This window comes from Erinaceus europaeus, chromosome 13 (assembly GCF_950295315.1).
Source record: "Erinaceus europaeus chromosome 13, mEriEur2.1, whole genome shotgun sequence".
NCBI classification, from domain to species: Eukaryota; Metazoa; Chordata; class Mammalia; order Eulipotyphla; family Erinaceidae; genus Erinaceus; species Erinaceus europaeus.
Window position 1 is genome coordinate 86,124,205 of NC_080174.1, and position 22,830 is coordinate 86,147,034.

Genomic DNA, 22,830 nt, shown 5'->3' on the forward strand with positions numbered 1-22,830 from the left:
TAAGGTCAAGAGTCCTAAAGGGAATATAGACAGTTGAACTATTTAGGTCATAAATTCCATAAAGACAGATTTTCTCAGGAGCTCTTGCGCTTGTGATGGGAATTTATACCTCTCCAACATCTACCGTCCAAAGAATGCTTACAGTGCAAGCCTGTGAAAATCACCTTCTTTTACTACCCCATCCTTCATATCTAGTCCTAGACCCTGAAGACCTAGTGTGTCTTACAACATATTTTTAAATGTATGTATGTAAAGACATTTTAAGGGACTCATCTTCAAGTGTCATGCGAATGATTGACTACATAAACAGCCCACGACTATAAAAAATCCACATTTTCCAAATATCAAAGTTCTACCCAGTCCTTTTAGCCTAATTTAAGTCTTTGGGGGCCAGGTGGGTGGCGCATCTGGTTAAGCGCACATAGTACAAAGCGCAAGGACATGCACAAGGATGCGTGTTGGAACCTCTGGTGCCGCCTGCAGGAGGTCACTTCACAAGTGATGAAGCGGGTCTGCAGGTGTCTCTCTCTCCACTTCCCATTCTTCTCCTCCCCTCTCTAGCTTCTCCTCCCTCTCAATGATCTTTTCTGACTATTGTTTGTATTATATTTCTTGCAGGCCATTTAACTTTTTTATTGATGTAGGCTTTTTTTTTTTTTAGGTCTAACCTTAGTGATAGCAAACTAATGTCCCAGAGGTACCAATACCTCGATCAATACCTGGGAGAGACATTAGGAAGCAACTAGATTATGTTCTTGATGAGCCTGGACTCATCACTGCCTGGATTCAGGCAGCTATGACCAACAACTCATTTTTACAGGAAGAGAAATGTTTGTCATTCTGGGACTTAAGCCACAATGAAGTCATCAGTCCCTGTTTTTAGCTTAAAGCACATTTTAACCTATCTGTGCTGTTTCCAATGACGAGGCTACACAGGGCTTCTCTTTATTGGTTCTCACAAATCATCTTTAAAAATGTAAGTCACCTGTAAGGAGCCTTCTGCATCTTGCAACTAACTTCTAGCAGTTAAGTTTGAATCAATGGAAAGATTCCTTCAGAATTAGAAAATAATAATGTTCAGATATTTTAGGCCTCACATGACATTTCTTAATTTTTTTTTTACCATGGGGATTGTTCCTACTGATATATTTATACCATCATTTGACACAAATCATCGATTTTATAGCTTTCAGAAAGCTGTTACTCCAGAGTTTTACAAATCTGAAACTTTATTTCAAATTTGAGAGTGCTGGTTTATAGCTATTTGTTTTATATATTTTTGATAGAGAGAGAGAGAGGAATTGAGAGAGAAGGAGCTCTAGAGAGGAAGAGAGACACCTGCAGCACTGCTTCACCCTGGTGATGCTTTCCCCTGCAGGTGGGGAGAGGGGACTTGAGCATGGGTCCCTTGTACAATGTAACATATGTCCTCAAGTGCACACTGCTGACACCCGTCTTACCTATGTTTTAAGATTTTATTTTATTTATTTTATTTTTAAAGAGTATGAGGGAGAAACCAGAGCAGTAGGGCTCAATTCTGGCTTATGGTGATGTGAGGGATTGAACCTGGGATCTCTGTGACCTGAGGTATCTAAGTGGTGTACTAGCTCTGTGACAGCTCCCGGAACTGAGTAAGCAAGAAGACCGAGCTATCCTGGCCCCCTCCGTCCCAGCGTGGATGAAAAGGAGCATTCTGGCAGCAGTAGGGCATAGACATTCAGTATCTGTACCTGAGTCTATGACAGGCATGACTGGTGAGTCATGGCACTTAACTTTCTGAGGAGCCTGAATTTCCCCCCTCAGAAGGCTTGTTCACATAACCCTTCAGAGAGCCACTGATAGTAAGTTGTCACTGACACAAGATGGAGCCCTAGAGTTGGTGCTTAGGTGCTAATTCGCCTTCTCAGAATGCGGAGTTTTTTTTTTCTAGAGTACTCTCTCTGCCATCCGTGCCAAATCAGACGGAGTTTGTACATTCACATTATGTTCCCTCCTCAGCTCTACCTCATCTCTGTGTGATTCATAGGCTCGCAGAAATGTTTTCATCTTGCGTAACAAAATTCCCCCAAACGGAATGTTTTTCCTTTTAAATACACATTCCTTAAGAAGTGGGGCCATATGCAGCTGGCAAATTGTGAACAGCTTTTAATCCCTTTGTAGTACAAGCAGAGCAAGATCACAAATGGCCTGTGTAGGGAGAGGATATTTTCTTGGATGTGTGTGTATATTTTTAAAAGTGATTTGTCCCCATTTATAATAATTAATACATCCAGACAACCTGTGACCAGATATATTGATTGGCATTTGCATGCTGATGCTAGTTACCTGTTTTGATGGTAAAATGGCCTTTTAATCCGCAAGAAAAGGAAAATTAGATTATTTATATTTGTTTTCTCAAAGACAGAACAAATGGTCATGCAAAAACACTTTTATGCCTGAGGCTTTGAGGTCAATTCCTGGCAGCACTGAACACTGAACATTGAGGTGCTTGCTATCTCTCCCCCCACTCTCTCTCTCATTAAAATAAAGTTCAGGGGAGTTGCAATAGCGCAGCAGGCTAAGCACACATGGCACAAAGCACAAGGACTGGTCTAAGGACCCCGGTTCGAGCCCCCGGCTCCTCACCTGCAGGGGAGTCACTTCACAGGCAGTGAAGCAGGTCTGCAAGTGTCTGTCTTTCTCTCCCCCTCTCTGTCCTCCCGTCCTCTCTCCATTTCTCTCTGTCCTATCCAACAACAACGACATCAACAACAACAACAATAATAACTACAACAATAAAAAAATAAGGGAATAAATAAAATTTTAAAAATAAATAAATAATAAAGTTCATTTAAACAGATTGAATGTTCTCTCCATGAATTCTGTTCAGATTTGTATAGGAAAGAAATGAAAATGAACAAATCATGAAATTATTTAAAGAGATACTTCTTCTAGTTCAGAACTCGCCTACATGTCGACTATGTACCAGGGCTACAGTTCCCAAATTGTGAATCAAAGAACCCGATCGTACCAGTGATGCCAGAGGATACTCAAAAGTTTCATGGGAAATGCTCTGATATGTACCAGAGACTGAAGAAAACTGAAGACGCTTCACTCTTTCAACTTGAGCCCATACCACAGCCTTTCAGATGACTGAGCCCTGGCTTTGCACTGCAGGGTGCAGATGGTTCTTGTAAATGAGAAGCAGCTAGAAAGACCGCAGTGCAGTTGGCAGTGATCTGAGCAGGGCCCAATAAGCACACCTAGACGGCTAATTGTGTCTACTTACAAAGACAGTGAGATTAATTCCTTTAAATTTATGTGTATTTATTTCCTCATCTGTTATGTACCAAGCACTACTCACATGTTAGCTTGTAGCTAACTACTTAGTAAGGGGAGCTATACCGTATGTATTTCTACTTTAAAAGAATCTTACTTAAATATCAAATGAGGTTGGACACTTCTGTCCTAGGATACTGGGAAACAAATCAGGCAAGTTATCTCACTTCTTCCTCTGAAATTCCATAAAGTAGATGCCACCAGTCTAACTTTATGTTCAAAAAAGTGGAGACCATGGAGTTTTACTGACTTGTTGAAGTCTGCACCCCTGGTTACGAGTGATCTGGCAAAAAGTTCATAGCAAGCCAGAGGCAGAACTGAGACCAAAACCTGGCATCCTAGATCCATCCCCTCTGGCTGTCTCTTACAAATTCATATGTTCTTCTCAGTGTTGGGCCTTAAGCCAGACCCCCCCCCCCCATCCTCCATTGCTGACACTATGGCCTATTTACATAATCATTGTTTTGCCTGAAAGATCCCTACCTTTGATCTATCTTCTTTCTACCTCCAGACCCGCCCTGCCTGCAGGGTATTAATTAATCCCACCGGTTAAAACCTTCGCAACAGTTGCTCAGGGAGTTTCTGCCTTAGCCCACTCTTTTCTTTTCTCCACCCCTTTTCTAGCCATTTCCTTTTCTGACTTGCCGCTTCTGGTTCTAATAGGTAAAAGCGTTGCCTCTGATCAATAAAGACACATTGTGTTCCCTTTCCACCACACGTTCCTGGTCTCTCTCCCGCGTCGCTGAGTAAGCAGCAGCCCAGGTTGGCTGTGGTCGATTTCTCTCCAACCCAGAGAGCACGTGCCCGGGAAGAAACACCCTTACGCTAGCCTGGCACCCCAGTTCTTCAGTGGCCTCCTTTCCAAGTTTAAATGACAATGCAGAGATGCATTTCCACTCTAAGGATTTTATTTAACTTCAGAAATATCTGTGCTGATTGAGTGGCTTGCTACCTCTCTTAATCTGGAGAAACTATGTTCAAGATACTGTGTTGTGAGGATTTGTGTTCAGTCTGAATAAGGGCTAGAACCACATTTAAACAGCTTTTGGCAACTGTAGCTAGGGAGACCCTGAGGTGTCCAAGAGAACACCATTCTCTCCTCTGGTTTCCTGTAGCTAAATGACTGATCCTGTCTTTCAAAGAATTAGACACTTGGGATCTATTTTAACCCAGCAAGCTCTAATTTAACACTGAAGAGAACCTAGATTTCCCCTTCAGGCCTCACAGAAATTATCTTTGATACTGTATCCCCCCACCTCACCCCCAGAGGAGCAGACAATATTAAACCCCTAGGCCCAATAAATGCTATTAGAACCTTTATAAGATTTGACACAAGTTGGCCACTATTGTGATGAATATTTTAAAACACAGTTTCCATGAGTTTTTTTTTTTTTTGCTCTGCTTTTGTTCTATAGCCTTTAACAGTCTTTTTTTTTTTTTTTCCTTTTTGCCTCCAGGGTTATTGCTGGGGCTCATGACTGCACCATGAATCCACTGCTCCTGGATTCATTTTTTTCCCCTTTCATTGTCTTTATTGTTTTATCGTTGTTATGGTTACTATTGTTGTTGATTTGATGTTGTTATTGGATAGGACAGAGAGAAAGTTCACTTCAGTGAACTTATACGAATTTAATTTTTTAAGTCTCTTTACAAAGCTGTGTTATTATGACCCACAATCTCAACAAGGGTATTTTAAGATTTTATTTTCCTTCAATTTGAAGAGGTTTCGTTTGTTCAGATGCTCATCTGGTACATACCATTGGCTGATCATTCTGCTGTCAACTGGAGACGCAAAAAGAGAGCAACCCCTGAGTCCTTCCTGTAAGTGGCAGTCCTGACAGTGAATGGCAAGTCTTGGGCAGTTTGGAGATTAAGAAGCAGCAAGAAAACCAGCTCCAGCTAGACCTTGCAACCAAAGTGACCTTTTCAAAGATGAGGATTAAATTTTATTCTAAGTCTGCATTAGTTTTGTTTATTCTGGGAGATATATCACCCCATTAGAGCAGAGAATGTACATGTCTGAGACCACAGATGCTACAGGTTCAATCACCAGCACCACCTTATGCCAGAGATGAGCAGTCTCCCCTCCTCTCCTCCCCTCCCTTCTCTCCCCTCCCCCTCCCCTCTCCCCTCCTCCCCTCTCTCGCCTCCCCTCTCCCTCCTCTCTCCCCTCTTTCCCCTCCCCTCTCTCCCCTCCCCTCTCTCCCTTCTCCCCTCCCCTTCCCTCCCTACTCCTCTCCTCTTCATTCTCTCATAAAAATAAACTAAACAAATCTTTAAAAGTAAATGGAAGGGCCTGGATGGTGGCACACCTGGTTGAGCACACGTTACAATATGTAAGGAATCGGGTTCAAGTCCCCCGGTCCTCACCTGCAGAGGGAAAGCTTTGCGAGTGGTGAAGCAGGGCTGCAGGTGTCTCTCTGTCTCTCTTCCTTTCTATCTCCCTCTTCCCTCTCAATGTCTGGCTATCTCTATTCAATAAATAAATAAAGATAATTCAAAAAATAAAAGTAAAGTAAAAGGAAGTGCAATGGTGCAGTGGTACATTACCATATGCAAAGGCCTGGGTTAGACTCTGGGTCCCCACCTGCAGTGGGGGAGCCTCACATGTGATGAAGCAGTGCTGCAGATGTCTCTCTCTCTCTATCTATCCTTCTCTACCCCCCCCCTCTTCCTCATTCCCTCTCAATGTCTCTCGGTCCTTTCAAACAAAAGAAAGACAAAAAGGGAAATAAAATAAAAGGAGTTTCAGCCAGGTATGGGGACGAGAAGTGTCATACCTAGAGGCTAGAGTGGCACATTGTTAGGAAGGAGAGGAGTTATTGATAGCGTAGTATCACTGGGCTGTGAAGTGACTCTGAGAAAGGACAGACAATGAGATTAAGAACTCTTGGTAAGCCATTTGAACTAGTTATAAAATGTCACTTGTCATCCTCAACATTCGGTCAATTTCTGTTTGATGACCTCCTTTATCATCTGAGAGCTGCCAAGATCTGGCGATCAAGTTCAGCGAGTACAAGGTTGGGGCACCTGTGCATTGTAACGTGTGCTAAACCAGGTGTGCCATCACCTGCCCCCAATGGAACCTTTTTGTCAATCAGTGAATAGTTACTGAAATCACATGGCAGTGTTACTCTTAAACCCAATGTCAGTGAGAATTTGATGTGTATGTGTTCAAGTGGATATAGAAAAGACAGATGTAGAGCTAACTTGAGTTGCCAAAAGAGCTTCAGAGGAGAAATATCTAGGGAAGCCTAACTAGGATGCTGGCAAACTTTGAATTAAGCATACAGTTTCTCTGGTGATGTGCGGGCTCTCGCTCCAGGTCTCCCGCCTCCCTGGCCTTGGGTGACGGAGGTCAGAGTGGCCCCCTGGGAGTCCTGGGGTGGCTCTGTGTGCAGAGAGACAAGGCAGTCAGCTCTGGGAGAGCCTTGGGATCATCTCATTTATTGGAGGAGAAAGCAAGCAGATATATGGAGGGCAGGGTCTAGCTGTCCTTTGCAAATCACCTTTGAGGACTATAACCAAGCAGTATATGGTGTATGTAGTAGCAATGGAAAGATCTTACCAAATGACTTGCTCTGCTCTTTCCACACTGGATGAAATTCTAAAAAAAAAAAAAATTGAGGGCGCATAAGATGATGTGCACTGTTTTTCACTGTGCTTCCTTTTAGATTTATCTCTTGAAAATGTGGTGCTTCGAAAATGAGATTTAGTCAATGACAATTCAATTGTGGTTGTTGTTTTTTTTTTTTCTGTTTATGCCTGAAAACAAGAGTCCATCTGAGTAGGGTCATGAACTTCAGTTATTTCTATACACCAATGTTAGGCTGAGGAGAGCTAGAGATGGAGGAGACAGCAGGCTTAATGGATTGGAGAAAGAGAAGGAGGCAAAAAGAAAAAGAGGGCAATATTTATAGAACACGGGTCTCGTACAACAGATCAAGTTGCTTTCTCTAGTAGCTAAGGCTTTATTTACCGAGCAGCCTGTGTGTCTTCCCACCAGGCTGGAATCGAGAAACTCCAAATTCTCCAAGTCGAAGTGACACTGGCTTGTTGTCAGAGCATGCTGGGAAGACCAGCTGATTCGAATTTGTGACAGACTCACACTTAGTAAAGGCTTCATCCGTGTTACACCTGCCTGTGACAGAAGATGGTTGTTTTTCTTACTGAGTCGTTTAATTCCCATGTATCTTTTGTGATAGATGCTAGTGAATTCATTTTCTTGAGCCTTGGATTGAGTTTATTACTAGAGCCATAGCTTAGGAAAGCATGACATTTTGAAATTTGGATTGTTTTCAGATATTGACATTGTATTTTCATTCCCAAAAGAATAGAGCTATGGGGCAGGTGGGGTGGTAAATAGCATAATGGTTATGCAAGGAGACTCTCGTGCATTAGGCTCCAAAGCCCCAAGTTCAATCCCAGCACCACCATACACCAGAGCTGATTAGTGCTCTCTGCTCAATGTCTTTTAAACTCCAAAGTGATGGAGTGTGTCATTAAGCTGCACATTTCTCCTAATCTACTCAAATCAGAATGTGGTACTACCTTGTGATGAGACTTCGTGTTAACAAGCCCAAAGATTACCTGGATTGCCTTTGAGAAACAAAAATAAAGTTAAGGCATTTGAACTAAAGAGTGCATACCAGGGGTCCAGGTGGTAAAGCAGGTCTGCAGGTGTCTGTCTTTCTCTCTCCTCTCTATTTCCCCCTCCTCTCTCAATTGCTCTCTGTCCTATCTAATTAAAATTAGAATGAAAGAATAAAAGTGGGGGTGGGGGGAGTGGCCACTGGGAATGGTGGCTTCATACCTACTAACTTTGAAATTTTGTCTAAAATTACAAATAATATATAATAGCCAAAATATATCTATTGAATTGGCAACCCCATGCCAGGTATTGCTAGACAATGAACTTGGCTTTCCATACTTCCTAATACTCACTCACATGAAACATCTTCCATAGCCTAGGCTATAGTCTGGGTACCAGAAATCACAAATATATTTTTAAAAAAAATCATGGGAGGCTGTGGTCTCTGTCTTAATGGATTTTTAACAAAGAATCTGAATTGAACCATAGTACCTATATTTAAACTACAGAAAGAGCTGATATGCAAAACAGCTTAATCTTTCATGACAGAAATACAGTGAGCATCGTAATGAATAGATGTTGCCAGACTAGTGTTGTCAGTCCGAGGCATTATGCCCAGGGCAATCACATTTGTCTGTTTTTTATTACCAGAACCAAATGTTTGGCCTCCATTCCCCACCCTCCTCCCCCCAGAAAAAGTCATTCCATTACATTCACCTTTATGTAACCATCCAACCTCATGGAGACTTAAGCTCAGAATTCACACTGATTACAGGAAGAAGCTATTTAGCAAGTATTCACCAGATCTTATGTCGACTGGTTAGCATGCAATGATGTAGGCACACAAAATACAACATCTTGTGCTTCAGAAACACGAAGCTTAATTTCTCTCAACTAGAAAGACAGTGGTTTTTTCCCAATTGTGCTTTTCTGCTTTTTTCCTTTATTTTTATGTCTTATTGAGGTTAACTTTGTGGTTTATGGCACTGCACATGTTTCTAGAAGTAGAGCTTCACTCTTCAAATGTATGTTACCACATCCTGCCCACCACCACAGACCCACCATCCCAACACCAAAGACCCCTGAATTTCCCTCACCTTTTAATCACTCTCCTCCTCTCTCCCTCTCTAGGAAGCTCAGATCTGTGGTTGGAATAATTGATATGGGGGGGTATGTGTGATGATTTATCAATTTAATGAGAGAAAGAGAGAGCCAGTCATTACTTTGGCATAGGTGATGCAAGAACCAGTTTATGTATAATAAGAGGACTAAATATGGGGGCCAGGCGGTAGCACAGTGGGTTAAGCACACGTGGCGCAAAGCGCAAGCACTGGCAGAAGGATACCGGTTCAAGCCCAAGCCCCTGGCTCCCCACCTGCAGGGGAGTCACTTCAGAGGCGGTGAAGCAGGTCTACAGGTGTCTGTCTTTCTCTCCCCGTCTTTGTCTTCCCCTCCTCTCTCGGTTTCTCTCTGTCCTGTCCAACAACAACAATAATAGTAACAACAACAATGATAAACAACAAGGGCAACAAAGAGGCAAAAAATGGCCTCCAGGAGCAGTGGATTCATACATAGTGCAGGCAATAACCCTGCATTGCCCCAGCAATAACCCTGGAGGCAAAATGAAAAAAAGAGGACTAAATATATTGTGATGACTAAGAGATGGTACTTCCCCAAATGAGGAGGATAGAGTCAAGTTAACATAGGTGGTTCTTCTGCATGTGGGCTGGCATTAACTGCCTTGTGTGACTAGAAGCCAACAACTACTCATGGCCCCCAGTAGAGAGTCAATGGGACAGTAGTTCCCATACTAAATAGCTGTGTTAGTTGCTATTAAACGATACCTGCTAACTTTCTTTTATGACACCCACTCGGAGCTACGTTGAATTTTTTGTCTGCCATCGCACAAGTCCTTGTTGACCTAAAAATATCGTGATCTCATAGACGGCCCCCACCCCATTCCATTCCTAGTTTCTGCTCCCTATCTTAACGTCTGCATTCACATAGATCTGCTCCATGGGGAGTCAGGTGGTAGCGCAGCGGGTTAAACGCAGGTGGCAGGCACAGTGTGCAAGGACCTACATAAGGATCCTGGTTCGAGCCCCTGGCTCCCCACCTGCATGGGAATCGCTTCACAGGCGGTGAAGCAGGTCTGCAGGTGTCTTTCTCTCCCCCTCTCTATCTTCCCCTCCCCTCTCCATTTCTCTTTGTCCTATCCAACAACAACGACACCAGTAATAACTACGACAATAAAAAAACAACCAGGGCAACAAAAGGATATAAAAGTGTATAAATTTTGTTGCCTGTAAACCCCATCGATTTACTCTGGAGCCCATATTCAGTATAGGAACCTATGTAACATCTGCATCCCTGTAGGTCAGAACTTGCATTCTGTGGTCATCAATAGGAAGATTCTGAGTTGCACCAATTTCAAGACCCATCTTCTTCAGGTGGTAGATAGAGTATGTTGTCCAGCCTCCGGTGGATCCAGAACTCTTAATGCCTTTCTTTCAGTACAATTGAGAAAATGATTTTCTAAACATTTTAATTGGGGGATGAATGGTTTATAGTTGGCAGTAAAATACAACAGTTTGTACATGCATAATATTTCCACATAACAATACAACCCCCACCAGGTCCTCCTCTGTCATCATGTTCTAGGACCTGAATTCCCACCCCCCCACCCAGAGTCTTTTACTTTGGTGCAAGATACCAGCTCCAGTCCAAGTTCTGCTTAGAGTTTTCCCTTCTGATCTTGTTTTTCAACTTCTGTCTATGAGTGAGATCATCCCATATTCATCCTTCCCTTTCTGACTTATCTCACTTAACATGATTCCTTCAAGCTCTATCCAAGATGGGGTGAAGAGGGTGAAGTCACCATTTTTTATAGCTGAGTAGTATTCCATTGTGTATATATACCACAACTTGCTCAGCCACTTATCTGTTGTTGGACACCTGGGTTGCTTCCAGGTTTTGGCTATTACAAATTGTGCTTCTGTGAACATAGGTGTACACCGATCTTTCTGGATGGGTGTGTGTGGTTCCTTAGGATATAATCCCAGGAGAGGAATTGCAGGGTTATAGGGTAGGTCTATTTCTAGCCTTTTGGGCTTCTCCAGACTGCACTCCTCAGGGGTTGGACCAATTTACATTCCCACCAGCAGTGCAGGAGGGTTCTTGAAAAATAATTTTAAGAAATATTCTATTCATGAAACACTGTGGAACAGTAGAAGTAAAGACAGACACCTACATGCGTGAAGTGGTTGACTCAGAATCTTGCTATATAGTAGAAATCAGTGTCATACTGTGATCCTTAGAGAAGAGATAAACAAGTGACAGAATAAAAATATACTTTGAATACAGGTCCATGAAGGATGATAAATGACCTAGTGGGGGTTGTTCTGTTATATGGGAAACTGGGGAATGTTATGCATGTACAAACTATTGTATTTACTGTCGAATATAAAACATTAATAAAAAATATATATATATACACTTTGACAACATCTGTTAAACATCTGCTATACAAAGAGGAAGAAAAAAGGAGGTTCTTAGGACAATTATTATAGAGATTGACCTGTGTAAATCATGGATGGTATCGTGAACCCGCGTTTACAGATCTTTGCTTCTTTGGTAGATAGTTCGAATTTGACAGAAGGAAACAAGTCAGCAATACAGACATCTTGACTTTGCAGTCAGTCTGTCCTGTTTTGTGCTTTTCTTCCCCATTCATTCTCATCTTTTCCCATTGGTGAGATCTTGAATCTGATTGGTATGTTCTGTTTCTTTTTTTACTGTACATATATAAAAATTCCCATTAGGACCATTTTCCTTTTTTTGAATTTTTTATTTACATTTATTTATTTATTTATTTATTCCCTTTTGTTGTCCTTGTTGTTTTATTGTTGTCGTTATATTTTATGTTGTTGTTGTTGGATAGGACAGAGAGAAATGGAAAGAGAAGGGGAAGACAGACAGGGGGAGAGAAAGATAGACACCTGCAGACCGCCTGTGAAGTGACTCCCTTGTAGGTGGGGAGCCGGGGGCTCAAACCAGGATCCTTATGCTGGTCCTTGCGCTTTGCACCACCTGCACTTAACCTGCTGCGCTACTGCCTGACTCCCAAGATTGAAATGTCTATGAAAAAGAGAGAGGAGGAGAGAGGGAGATCAGAGCAGCATTCAGCTCTGTTGTGACAGCAAGCAAACCTGAAGTCTCTCACAAGCAAATCCTCTGCTCTGCTGTCTCCTGCCATTAGCCATTCATTTCCCATATTTGGGAGCTACTTTCTTCTCTGATCCAGCTTTCTGGTCCTTTTTCCAGCCATGACATCATCTCCTCAGACAATAACTTGAATCCACCTGCATATCAGATTTCAGACTCATGGAAAAAAAAAAAAAACTAGTATAGCCACAGGCCTTTTGGAATATAACTAAGATATGCCTATTAACTATCTACAAAATGGAGGACCCCCCCCCAACTCTTCATCTGCACTATTCCAGCCTTTAGGTTCATGACTGGTCAACAATTTGTTTGGCTTTGTATGTTAACTCTCTTTTCAGCCAGCTGGTTACAGATGCTAGCATGATGCCAACTAGACTTCCCTGGACAGACAACCCCACCAATGTGTCCTGGAGCTCCACTTCCCCAGAGCCCCGCCTCACTAGGGAAAGAGAGAGGCAGACTGGGAGTATGGATCAACCTGTCAACACCCATGTTCAGTGGGGAAGCAATTACAGAAGCCAGACTTTCTACCTTCTGCACCCCACCATGACCTTGGGTCCATGCTCCCAGAATAGGAAAGCTATCAAGGGAGGGGATGGGATACAGATTTCTGATGGTGGGAATTGTGTGGAATTGTACCCCTCTTATCCTATGGCTTAGTCAATGTTTCCTTTTATAAAATAATAATAATAATAAAGTATAAGATGTGTTGGTATTTTGAATAAATTCATTGCTGCATATACATCTCCAGATAGATTCAGAACTTTTGTCACCCTTGTTGGAAATATATTCCAGTTAGCAGTTACCTCTGGATACCCCATCCTCCCTTCACCCCCAAAATCTATAATCTACATTTAAAACACACATTTTAAAATTTTATTTATTTATTATTGGATATATACAGAGAGAAATTGAGAGGAGTGGGGGAGATATAGAGGAAGAGAGACAGAGAGACACCTGGGTGTTGGATGGTGGTGCACCTGGTCAAACACACATGTCACAGTGTGGAAGGGTCCAGGTTTGAGCCCCCAAGTCCCTACCTACAGGGAGAAAGCTTCATGAGTAGTAAAACAGTGCTGTAGGTGTCTATCACCCCCTTCTCTCAATTTCTGTCTGTCTCTGTCCAATAAATAGATAAATACCAAAAATTTTTTAAAAAATAGAGAGACACCTCAGCTCTCCTTCATGACTTTTGAAGCTTTCATCACTTTCCCTCTGCTGGTGGAAGCCAGGGGCTTGAACCCAGGTCCCTGTGCACTGTAGTGTGTGCACTTACCCAGTTCACCACCACCTTGGCCCCTCTGTGTTCTTTATAATAATTTTGCAGTTTTTTTCCCTAACAATGTTGCTAGATTATATATCTTTTATTTTATTTATTTTAAAATATCATATCCAAGACTACCTATTCTGTAGTAAGCTTTCTTACCCTCTTAAGAATCATTAATTTTTAATTTCATTGTTGCTGTTGTTCCCAGACATGACTATCCTCTCCCATGATACCAAAGGGAATCTTTAAAAGTATAAGTTAACAGGAAAGAAACTAGAAATACAAGCCAACCTTTTTGTGTGCCTGATCTAAGACAGGAAGATACTCTCAGTTCCATAGTTTGGAAAGAACAAACCATTCCAGCTCTCTGTCATCAAGATAATAAAATTCTTTCCCTTTAGATATTCTTATTTTGATATTAACAGGGAAAAATCACTTCATTTCTCAGAAACAGTTGCTTTTTTTACCTCCCATTTTTGGCAAAATAAAATTGGCAAATATCCTTAAACTAGTACAGACACTGTTATCCTCTGAAACCTAACTCTAAAATTTTTATAGTGTTTTGGAGTCTGAACTGGAAAGTTGTTTCTGAGCATACCAAATTGTCAGATACAGTGAGTGTCTTTAAAATTTTTTTTAATTAAGGATTTAATAATGATTAACAAGATTATAAGATTACAAGGGTATAATTACACACAGTTCCCACCACCAGAGTTCCATGTCCTCTCCCCTCCATGGGAAACTTCCCTATTCTTTATCCCTCTGGGAGTAGGGATGAAAATTTTTATGAGGTGCAGAAAAATGGAAGGTCTGGCTTCTGTAATTGCTTCTCTGCTGGACATGGACATTGGCAGGTTGATCCATTCCCCCAGCCTGTCTCTATCTTTCCCTAGTGAGGAAGGCCTCCCGATACAATATCTTAAACATGTGACTCCTATAAGATCTTTGACTATCATTGCTCATTGTTCACTTTTAAATAATTCCTTTGAGTATTTTTGAGAAGCGGGAGGGTTGGGGGGGGGGGAGGCAGGCTCTGGTCCTTTTTTTATATAGTAGCAAAGATTCAAACTTAGGGCCTCAGGCATGTAGAGTTATGTACTCTAGCTTTGAATAACCTCTAGGACCCAACGGATATTTGTTAGTAAATGTCCCAAAATATAACCACAGTCTCCCTTTACTTTTAACACAATTGATGTTTATCCCAATCTCAGTCTTCTTAAAGAGCAGTTGATGCCTAAATAACTTGTCTTTCATAACTTTGTTTGCTTTAGTCTTACAGAACTCTCTCTCATATTTTCCAGAACTTTCCTCTTTTCATGGGGAAATGTTTTTCAATATAGTTTTATTCAATAATTTGATAAGGACTGTCTTTCTGAAATGTCAAATTTTTGGTATTTTCCTATATATCTTCTATTTTTTCCCTGTATTTTACATATGTAAATATGACTCAGTGAAACGAAAGCTAAGGGTGGGCATGACATTGTGAAAGTGTGACATATCTCTCACCCCTTAATATAGACAGACTTATTATTACAGATTGATAGATTGAAACCCAGCCAGAATAGAGCTCACATTAAGCTATACAATTAAAATGATGCTGGGAATAAACTCTTTATTCTGAATCTTGATCCAGTGTCTTTTCACTGGAAAATGAACAACTTAGGATGTTCATATTAGCTATCATCCATATTAGGTAGTCAAAACCAGAATACAGTCTATGGAAAACTACACTAGTGCCTGTTCTGTTATTATCTTATTACAGAATCACTGGAATTTTTTGTGTATTTTCTGATCATTTCAGTATGGCATGATATTTCTTTTTTTTCTTTCTTTCTTTTCTTTCCCCCCTTTTTGTTGCCCTAGTTGTTGCAGCCTCGTTGCGGTTATTATTGCCATTGTTGACGTTGCTTTGTTTTTGGATAGGACAGAGAGAAATGGAGAGAGGAGGGGGAGACAGAGAGGGGAGAGAAAGACACCTGCAGACCTGCTTTACCGCCCGTGAAGCGACTCCCCTACAGGTGGGGAGCTGAGGGCTCGAACCTGGATCCTTACGCTGGTCCCTGCGCTTTGCGCCACGTGCGCTTAACCCACTGCGCCACCGCCCGACCCCGGCATGATATTTCTTATGTTGTGGTCAAGTTACAGAAAATAAGGGGTTAAACATATGATAATAGTTGTATCTGTGGGAGTCGGCAGTAGGGCAGCGGGTTAAGCTCAAGGACCCGCAGAAGGATCCCACTTCCAGGCCCGCCCCCCCCCCTCCCCACCTGCAGGGGAGTCACTTCACAGGCGGTGAAGCAGGTCTGGTAGTGTCTATCTTTCTCTCCCCCTCTCTGTCTTCCCTGCCTCTCTCCATTTCTCTCTGTCCTATCCAACAACGACAACATCAGTAACAACAACAATAATAACTACAACAATAAAAACACGGGCAACAAAGAGGAAATAAATAAATAAATATTTTTAAAAATAGTTATATTTGTTTTATAACATTATAAAAAACAGAAGTAATCGGTTAATATAGCATTTATTGTGAACATAAAGCAAAATTAGAATCATAGGCAAGCCAGTGGAACTAGAAAGTCAAGAAAAAAATATAGAAAGGAGATTATTATTGTTCCCAAATGTGTTTTGTCCCTTTGAGGGACAAAGGCAATTAGAGATAAATTGGAAGAAAGGTTTTAACTATCAAAATGAAAAATGGAGAGAAAATGTTTCTAAATATCGTGCTGGCAGTTTTAAATGTCAATAAGTTACACTATAAATTTCTCCTGTGGAAAACAATAGAACAGTTTTATGTGGGAGGAGGTTTAAAAACTGTGAAAACAAACATTGTCATTTTAAACTCCTAGATGTCATACATGGAATGACAGCTAAGATGCAACATTAGGCTGAACAGAGGCCTTTTATATATTATCTTTGAATGGTATCTAAGGGGTAGATAATGAATGACTCAGATAATCTAAGGGCTTGGGCTGACTCACATATTTTGGAAGAAGGTGTCATCAGGTTGCTAATTCTGTGAGTGACTTATCCTTTGTTCCACCTGACAGTGCCAAACAGATCAGTCAGAGTTGGTGTTTTGTTTTGTTTTTTCACTTCCAATCTGTCAAGAAAACTTTCCAAACTACCAGTAATTAGTCTGTTTATGAGAATATAGGCATTTAGTACATTAGAATACCAAGGAGAACCTTGACTGGATAAGAATGCAGAACCAAGGAACAGCATCTCTCCGTTTATAGAACATACCAATGAAAAGCCTTGATTTCTCCCTGAGAAAATCTGACAAGTGATGTTGGCACAGGAAGTGAGAAGGGGTTCAATTTGATACATTCAAATAAAAAGCATTGTGTGAGGAGAGTACAGAATCATCAGTATCTTCCACCGCTAGAGATATTCTCTGAGGGGATGGTACTTAGCAAGTCTTCACTGAAGGATAAACTGACATTCTAGCTTCTCCCCAGGGGTAAAGAGAACATGAGGGAGAAAAGGATTCTGGAATGTAGATATTGAGGTGAAGTTTAAGGAATTGCTAATAGACTAATTAAGTCACGGAAAGGAGGAAGCAGAAAAAAAAAAAAGAGATGAGAATATGAAATACAAAGATGTGTTATGTCAATATCACTGTCTTTGTCTCATTTATATAAACAATGTTGGGGAGGGGGAGGTTGGACAATGGGGTGACTCACTGGGTTAAGCACACATAGTAAGAAGCGCAAGTAAGAAGCTCAAGGTTCCGGGTTTGAACCCCGGCTCTCCATCTGCCATGGGTGGGGGCCGCTTCACAAGCGGTGTCTGTCTTTCTCTCCCCTTCTCTATCTCCCCCTCCTCTCTCAATTTCTCTGTTCTATCCAATAAAACGGAAAAAAACAATGGCCACCAGAAATAGTGGATTCATAGTGCCAGCACACCGAGCCCCAGTGACTGGAGGAATAAATAAATAGATAAATAAAGTGTCTTGGAATTATCCCATCTCAATACTATACCTAACCAGAAAAATTGCTATTCTTCTATGTCTATGACTTAGTTTCTTGGCAGACTTTCAGTTTGTGTAATGAGTAACAATATGCTAAGAAAATCTTATAATATTTTCTATACCTGGCCCTGATTTCCTTTCCATTCTTTTACATTCTTACATTATTTATGCTAAGATTTTACATTGCTGAGACCTTGAAGATAAGTTAAAATATATCATAATGGCCCTGGGTCCAGACTCCCAGAGGGATAAAGAATAGGAAAGCTATCAGGGGAGGGGATGGGATACGGAGTTCTGGTAGTGGGAATTGTACCCCTCTTATCCTATGGTTTTGTCAGTGTTTCCTTTTTATAAATAAATAAATATATATATAATAATGAAAACATGAAGATGTGCGGCAAATACGTCTGAACAGACAATTAAAGAAGCTTCCATTGCTCTTGATGCATTAAGACTTACCTGTTGTGTTGCAACCTTAAAAATTCGTTCACTTGAATACTGCTAGGGATATTCAAATAAAAATCGGATCTCCTTGACCCTTTGTTGTTTTTTCACAGGATTGAAAAAACGTACAAGGAAGGCCTTTGGAATACGGAAGAAAGAAAAGGACACTGATTCTACGTATGTACTTGAAGAATTTTCTTGCCCAAAGTAGCTATTGCATGAGAAATGCTGTTAATATTGACACTTTAAAAAGTACCGGTGGGGGTATGTTGTAGCGGTCAGGTGTAGGGCTGCACCGCGGAGAAGAGAGGACATCCGGAGCAAAGGAGTACACAAATCTTTATTATAGGATGGGGGGGGGGGTCAGGCCACGTGGAGTCAGCCGACAATGGCCCTCCCCACTACCTGACCGCGGGGTGAGAGAAGGGGGCGAGATCTGCGAGAGGGGGAGCCGAGAGCCCAGAGAGAGGAGGGGGGGTGGTGGTGAGGGGACTTTTTATTGGGTGACAACCAGGGGTGACGTGTGGAGCCAGGATTGGTTGAAGGGGGCACTGCTAGGATTTCGCAGGGGCGTGGTAAAACCTGGGGGCAGAGACTGCATCAGAATAATTCCTCAGCAACATCTCCTATCCCTTTATATTTAAATGGACACAGTAAAGAAAAATGGAATGGAGCAGGCTTAAATGTTTTTAAGGAATGTTGTGCTCAGGTGGTAAGATGTAGGACTTTCTGTGGAGGAGGGAAGGCTTAAATGGCTGCCAACCTTGTGAGATTTTTGCGTCCTCCTGTGCTCAACCCCTCTTTAGAGAGAGAGACTTACCTGGAGAGACTCATCTCATAGGTTTAAGCGCAGCCTGCTCAACCATCTCTTCACAATATCTCTACATCTTTTCTATCTTTCTATCTAGTAATTGCATAAGATGTACAAAGTCTATAAAAGACTATCATGGAGCAGAAACCTTTTGGGCATAAACCTAAAGGATATAACAAAACAGGAAGGGACAAGTAGGGGAGTAGTAAAAGCCAGTGTGAAGTGAAGGGAAGGATTGGTGTGTACTGGTTCTTGTTACTCGCTTACATGTTTCTCCATGTTTGTGCCAGTTTCTTTTTTGAAAATGCCTGTACGATATAGGTTTCTGTTCTCCCCATACCCCTGATACTGTAGTCATTTAGTTAAAAAGAAAAGGGGGAATAGGTTGGTATTCTTCATAGTGGTTTGGTCCCCTTCCCCCCCCATCTCTAGTTGATTGTGGTTTAGTCCTGCTAGTTTGGCCGGCCTGCTTGTCCCCGCCCCAGGAAGGAACCCCGACAGAGTTCCAGAGTGACAGAGTTCGAGAGTTGTTGGCGCCGCCGGGGAAGGAGGCAGGAGAGTTCTGTTTGGTGATTAGTTTGGGTTAGTTTATGAATCGTTGTTCCTGAATAAAGAAATACAGCTTCCCTGCCTAGCCGTATGTCTCTGATCGTCTCTGTTACTCGCCCGTGAAGCTAGCCCGGCCAGCTGGAGCCTCCGAAAATAAACAACAGGGGTAGATAGCATAATGGTTATGTAAAGAGACTCTCATGCCTGAGGCACTAAAGCTCTAGGTTCAATCCCCCACGCCACCATAAGCCCGAGCTGAGAAGTGCTCTGATGAAAACAAAAAAAAAAGTACACTGAGTTTTCTTGGATTTCATACACTACTGTGTTTCCTATCTAATTCTAGGAAAAACTAGTTTTTGAAGATAAAAATAATTAGATCTGTGTCTTATCAACTGGAAACTTTTTGTTGTATGCTCAATCATCAAACATGTTTGATTCGTTTCATAACTTGGTAACAACACTTCCCTCAAATTCTGGGAAACAAGAGGTGCAGCTTACTTCTATACTTCCCCCTGGTGACCTAAAGGATATTTAGTAGGTTATAGACCTTGAAAAATTAGAGTAGGTCACATCTTACTGAACTCTTACTGAAGATGCCAGGATTATGTACAAGCAGAGTTGTTTATCGACTACAGAACTCACAACAATGATAGGTTACTTGACAGCAAAAAGAAACTAGTGGCAAAGGGACTGGGTGGTGGCTCACCTGGTTGGACATCTATATCATAATATGTAAGAACCTGGGTTCGAGCCCCTGTCCCCCAAGCTTTGCAAGTGGTGAAGCAGTGCTGCAAGTGTCTCTCTGTCTCTCTTCCTCTCTTCCTCCCCCTTCCTTCTCGACTTCTGACTGTCTCTATCCAGTAAATAAATAAAGATAATAAAAAATGAAAAATATATAAATTAAAATTTTTAAAAACAGAAACTAAAGGCAGAAACAACTCTTTGCATATCCTTGCATATTTAAAAGATCATACCCAAGATAACCAATTGCCCATAGACACTTCTTTTAGAAATTAAGTATTTCATGAAAATTGCATTTACTCTGACCCTGAGTTTTTTCTATATAAGTGAAAGGAATATTTTTCTGAGGTTTTTATTTTTCTATTATTTCTTAAGAAGTTGACTTTTTCTAAATGTGAACTGCCCAGAAAAGGTGATGATGGTTCTTTCACAGAAGTTAAAAAAAAGACTTGACTCTTATTCCAACCAATAGCCCTGTGGTTATACTAGATAGAGTTTCATTGCCCTAACTGACCAGACACCAAACTGTCAGACTGTCAGAGACAACTATGGTCACTCACAATGTGCTTTGTCTTGGGTGGGATACACTTAGACACATCTCAGGACAGTATCAGCAGCAGCACGCAAATCCATAGTTTCTTTGAAGACAGTATGTAGCTGAATTTGTGTAGTCTTTGGTGTCTGAAGGAAGTTAAAAAGGAAACAAAGTCGCTTCAAGAGGAGAGGCCAAACAGCCCTCCCCAGAGGCAGGCTGAGCTCTCTCATAGTTGCCTGTGACTGAGGCCCTGCTCTGCCATCATTTTCAAAGTTAGGAGAATAAGAAAGCTATTCTTCATGACTTTGGGTAAGCATTGAATAGCTCTCTTAAGGACTGTAATGTAAAATTTGCTATCGATGGCCAAGCACCTTTTCTTAATTTCTTTTTTTTAACTTTATTTTTGGACATCTTTTCTTAATTCCTTTTTTTTAACTTTATTTATTCGATAGAACAGAGAGCAATTGAGAGGGGTGGGGAGGTAAAGGGGGGAGGAGAGAGAGACAGAGAGATATTTGCCTCACTGTTTTCACCACTCATGAAGCTTCCCCCCTGCAGATAGGAACTGGGGACTTGAACCTGGATCCTTGTGCCTGGCTACATGCACTTAACCATGCTTCATGACTTCTTAAAATCTGAATGCCCCAAATTACTTATATCATAGTCAGTCAGCCACAGACTGGTTTCATCATTTTAGTGAGAATCAAATCATTTTAGTGGGAATCAATCATTTTAGTGGGAATTTAGCGTTTCCATGATTTTCCTTGCTCTCTAATTGGATCATGTATTATTCCTGCAGAAAGTTGAGAACTGCTCTAGCCAGCTGCTGCCCCCTTTAGCTTTGGGTAATACTTAATGTCAGACTTTGATCATCCAAACCTTGTTGATGATGGCAAGCTGTTTCCAGCATGGTTGCAGCTCTATCAGGGTTGCCTAGCAACCTATTAGGGTAGATGCCAAAGGACCTTCAGCTGGCTGAGCTTCCTTAGGTGATGAGTGGGAGGAAGCCAGAATTTCCTGATTTTGGTCATTACAGAGATGCTGGGGGGGGGGGGGGAAAGCCTAGGCTAAGTGGCTGACCCTGTGTGAGGGTATTTTGTGTGTATAAGGTCCTTTTTAATTCTCACAGTAATTCAGTGAGGGTATAAGTAATATCTCTCTTTTAGAGATGAGAAATCAGTTCCAACAGGGTTGACTAAATTGCTGAAAACTGCCCAGGGAATAAGATGGGGATCTAGTCTTCTAGAGCAGAGTCTAAGGTCTGTGCTATCGCTGTCTGGAAGAAAAACATGGGTAGGCAAAATTACACTCAAGACTAACAGGAAGGGTAAAGGGGAAAAGGGTTGTAGTCTCAGGAGGTAACTGGTATGTTTTTATGGAAGCAAACTGCCCATAGTAGACAACTAGCTTTCAAATAGAAATGAATAGATGTTGACAAGAAAAAGAATAGTCATCTTAAAATAAAGATGATAAGAGAGGAAATGAAGGGATAGCCAATGTCAGACGCTGCTAAGCTCTCCCCACTATCTTCCTAAATCAGGTTATATAATAACTGTCATTCTAAACATTTTTCTATGTCCTAGGCATGATACCAGGCTTTTATTTCTATTGCCCCACTGAATCTTCTAACAACACTTTAGAATATGTTCTCTCATCATAACAATTTAGTAGATGAGGAGACAGAGAGACAAAGGAGTGAAGTACCTGGCTTAAGAAGTAAGGACGATTTTTTCTGCTTTATATCTTAATGTTTTTCAGCCACCAAATTGCTGATGCTACCATAACACCAACCTGAATTCCCTGGGCAGACAACCACATCAATGTGTCCTGGAACCCCACCTCTCCAGAGCCCTATCCCACTAGGGAAAGATAAAAACAGGCTGGGAGTGTGGATCCACCTGTCAATGCCCATGTCTAGTGGAGAAGCAATTACAGAAGCCAGACTTCCCACTTTCTGCACCCCATAAAGATCTTTGGTCCATACTCCCAGAGGGATAATGAATAGGAAAACTTCCAATGGAGGGGATGAGATAAGGAACTCTGGTGGTGGGAATTGTGTGTAATTGTACCCCTCTTATCTCAATATCTTGCTGATCATTATTAAATCACTAATAAAAATAAAGAAGGAAAGAAAGAGAATGAGAGAGAGAAGTGAGGACATTTAAGTTGAGTCTAAGTACTCTGGCACTAAAACCCACACTCTTAACCTTCAGGCTTACAACCTTCATACTAGAGAAAAACACACCCACTTCCATCCATAGATAAGCAAAAGATCCAGAGAGAACATAAGGGCTCCTTTGCACAATTAGTGTTTTGAACTAAAAACTCTAAGTGCATCATTCTCACTGCGATATGCTTTAGATCAAAGGATTTAAAT

The 22,830-nt window shown here is 41.4% G+C and overlaps 1 protein-coding gene across 5 annotated transcripts in view; it reads left to right on the forward strand.

The window, feature by feature from the left end:
- SGIP1 (SH3GL interacting endocytic adaptor 1) overlaps window positions 1-22,830 on the forward strand; it is a 217,906-nt gene that overhangs the window by 66,427 nt on the left and 128,649 nt on the right. For all 5 annotated transcript variants that reach the window (XM_060206371.1, XM_060206368.1, XM_060206367.1 and 2 more), the window contains exon 2: window positions 17,931-17,994. In XM_060206371.1, coding sequence (XP_060062354.1) covers window positions 17,931-17,994 — 64 coding nt within the window. The remainder of the gene's footprint in view (window positions 1-17,930; window positions 17,995-22,830) is intronic.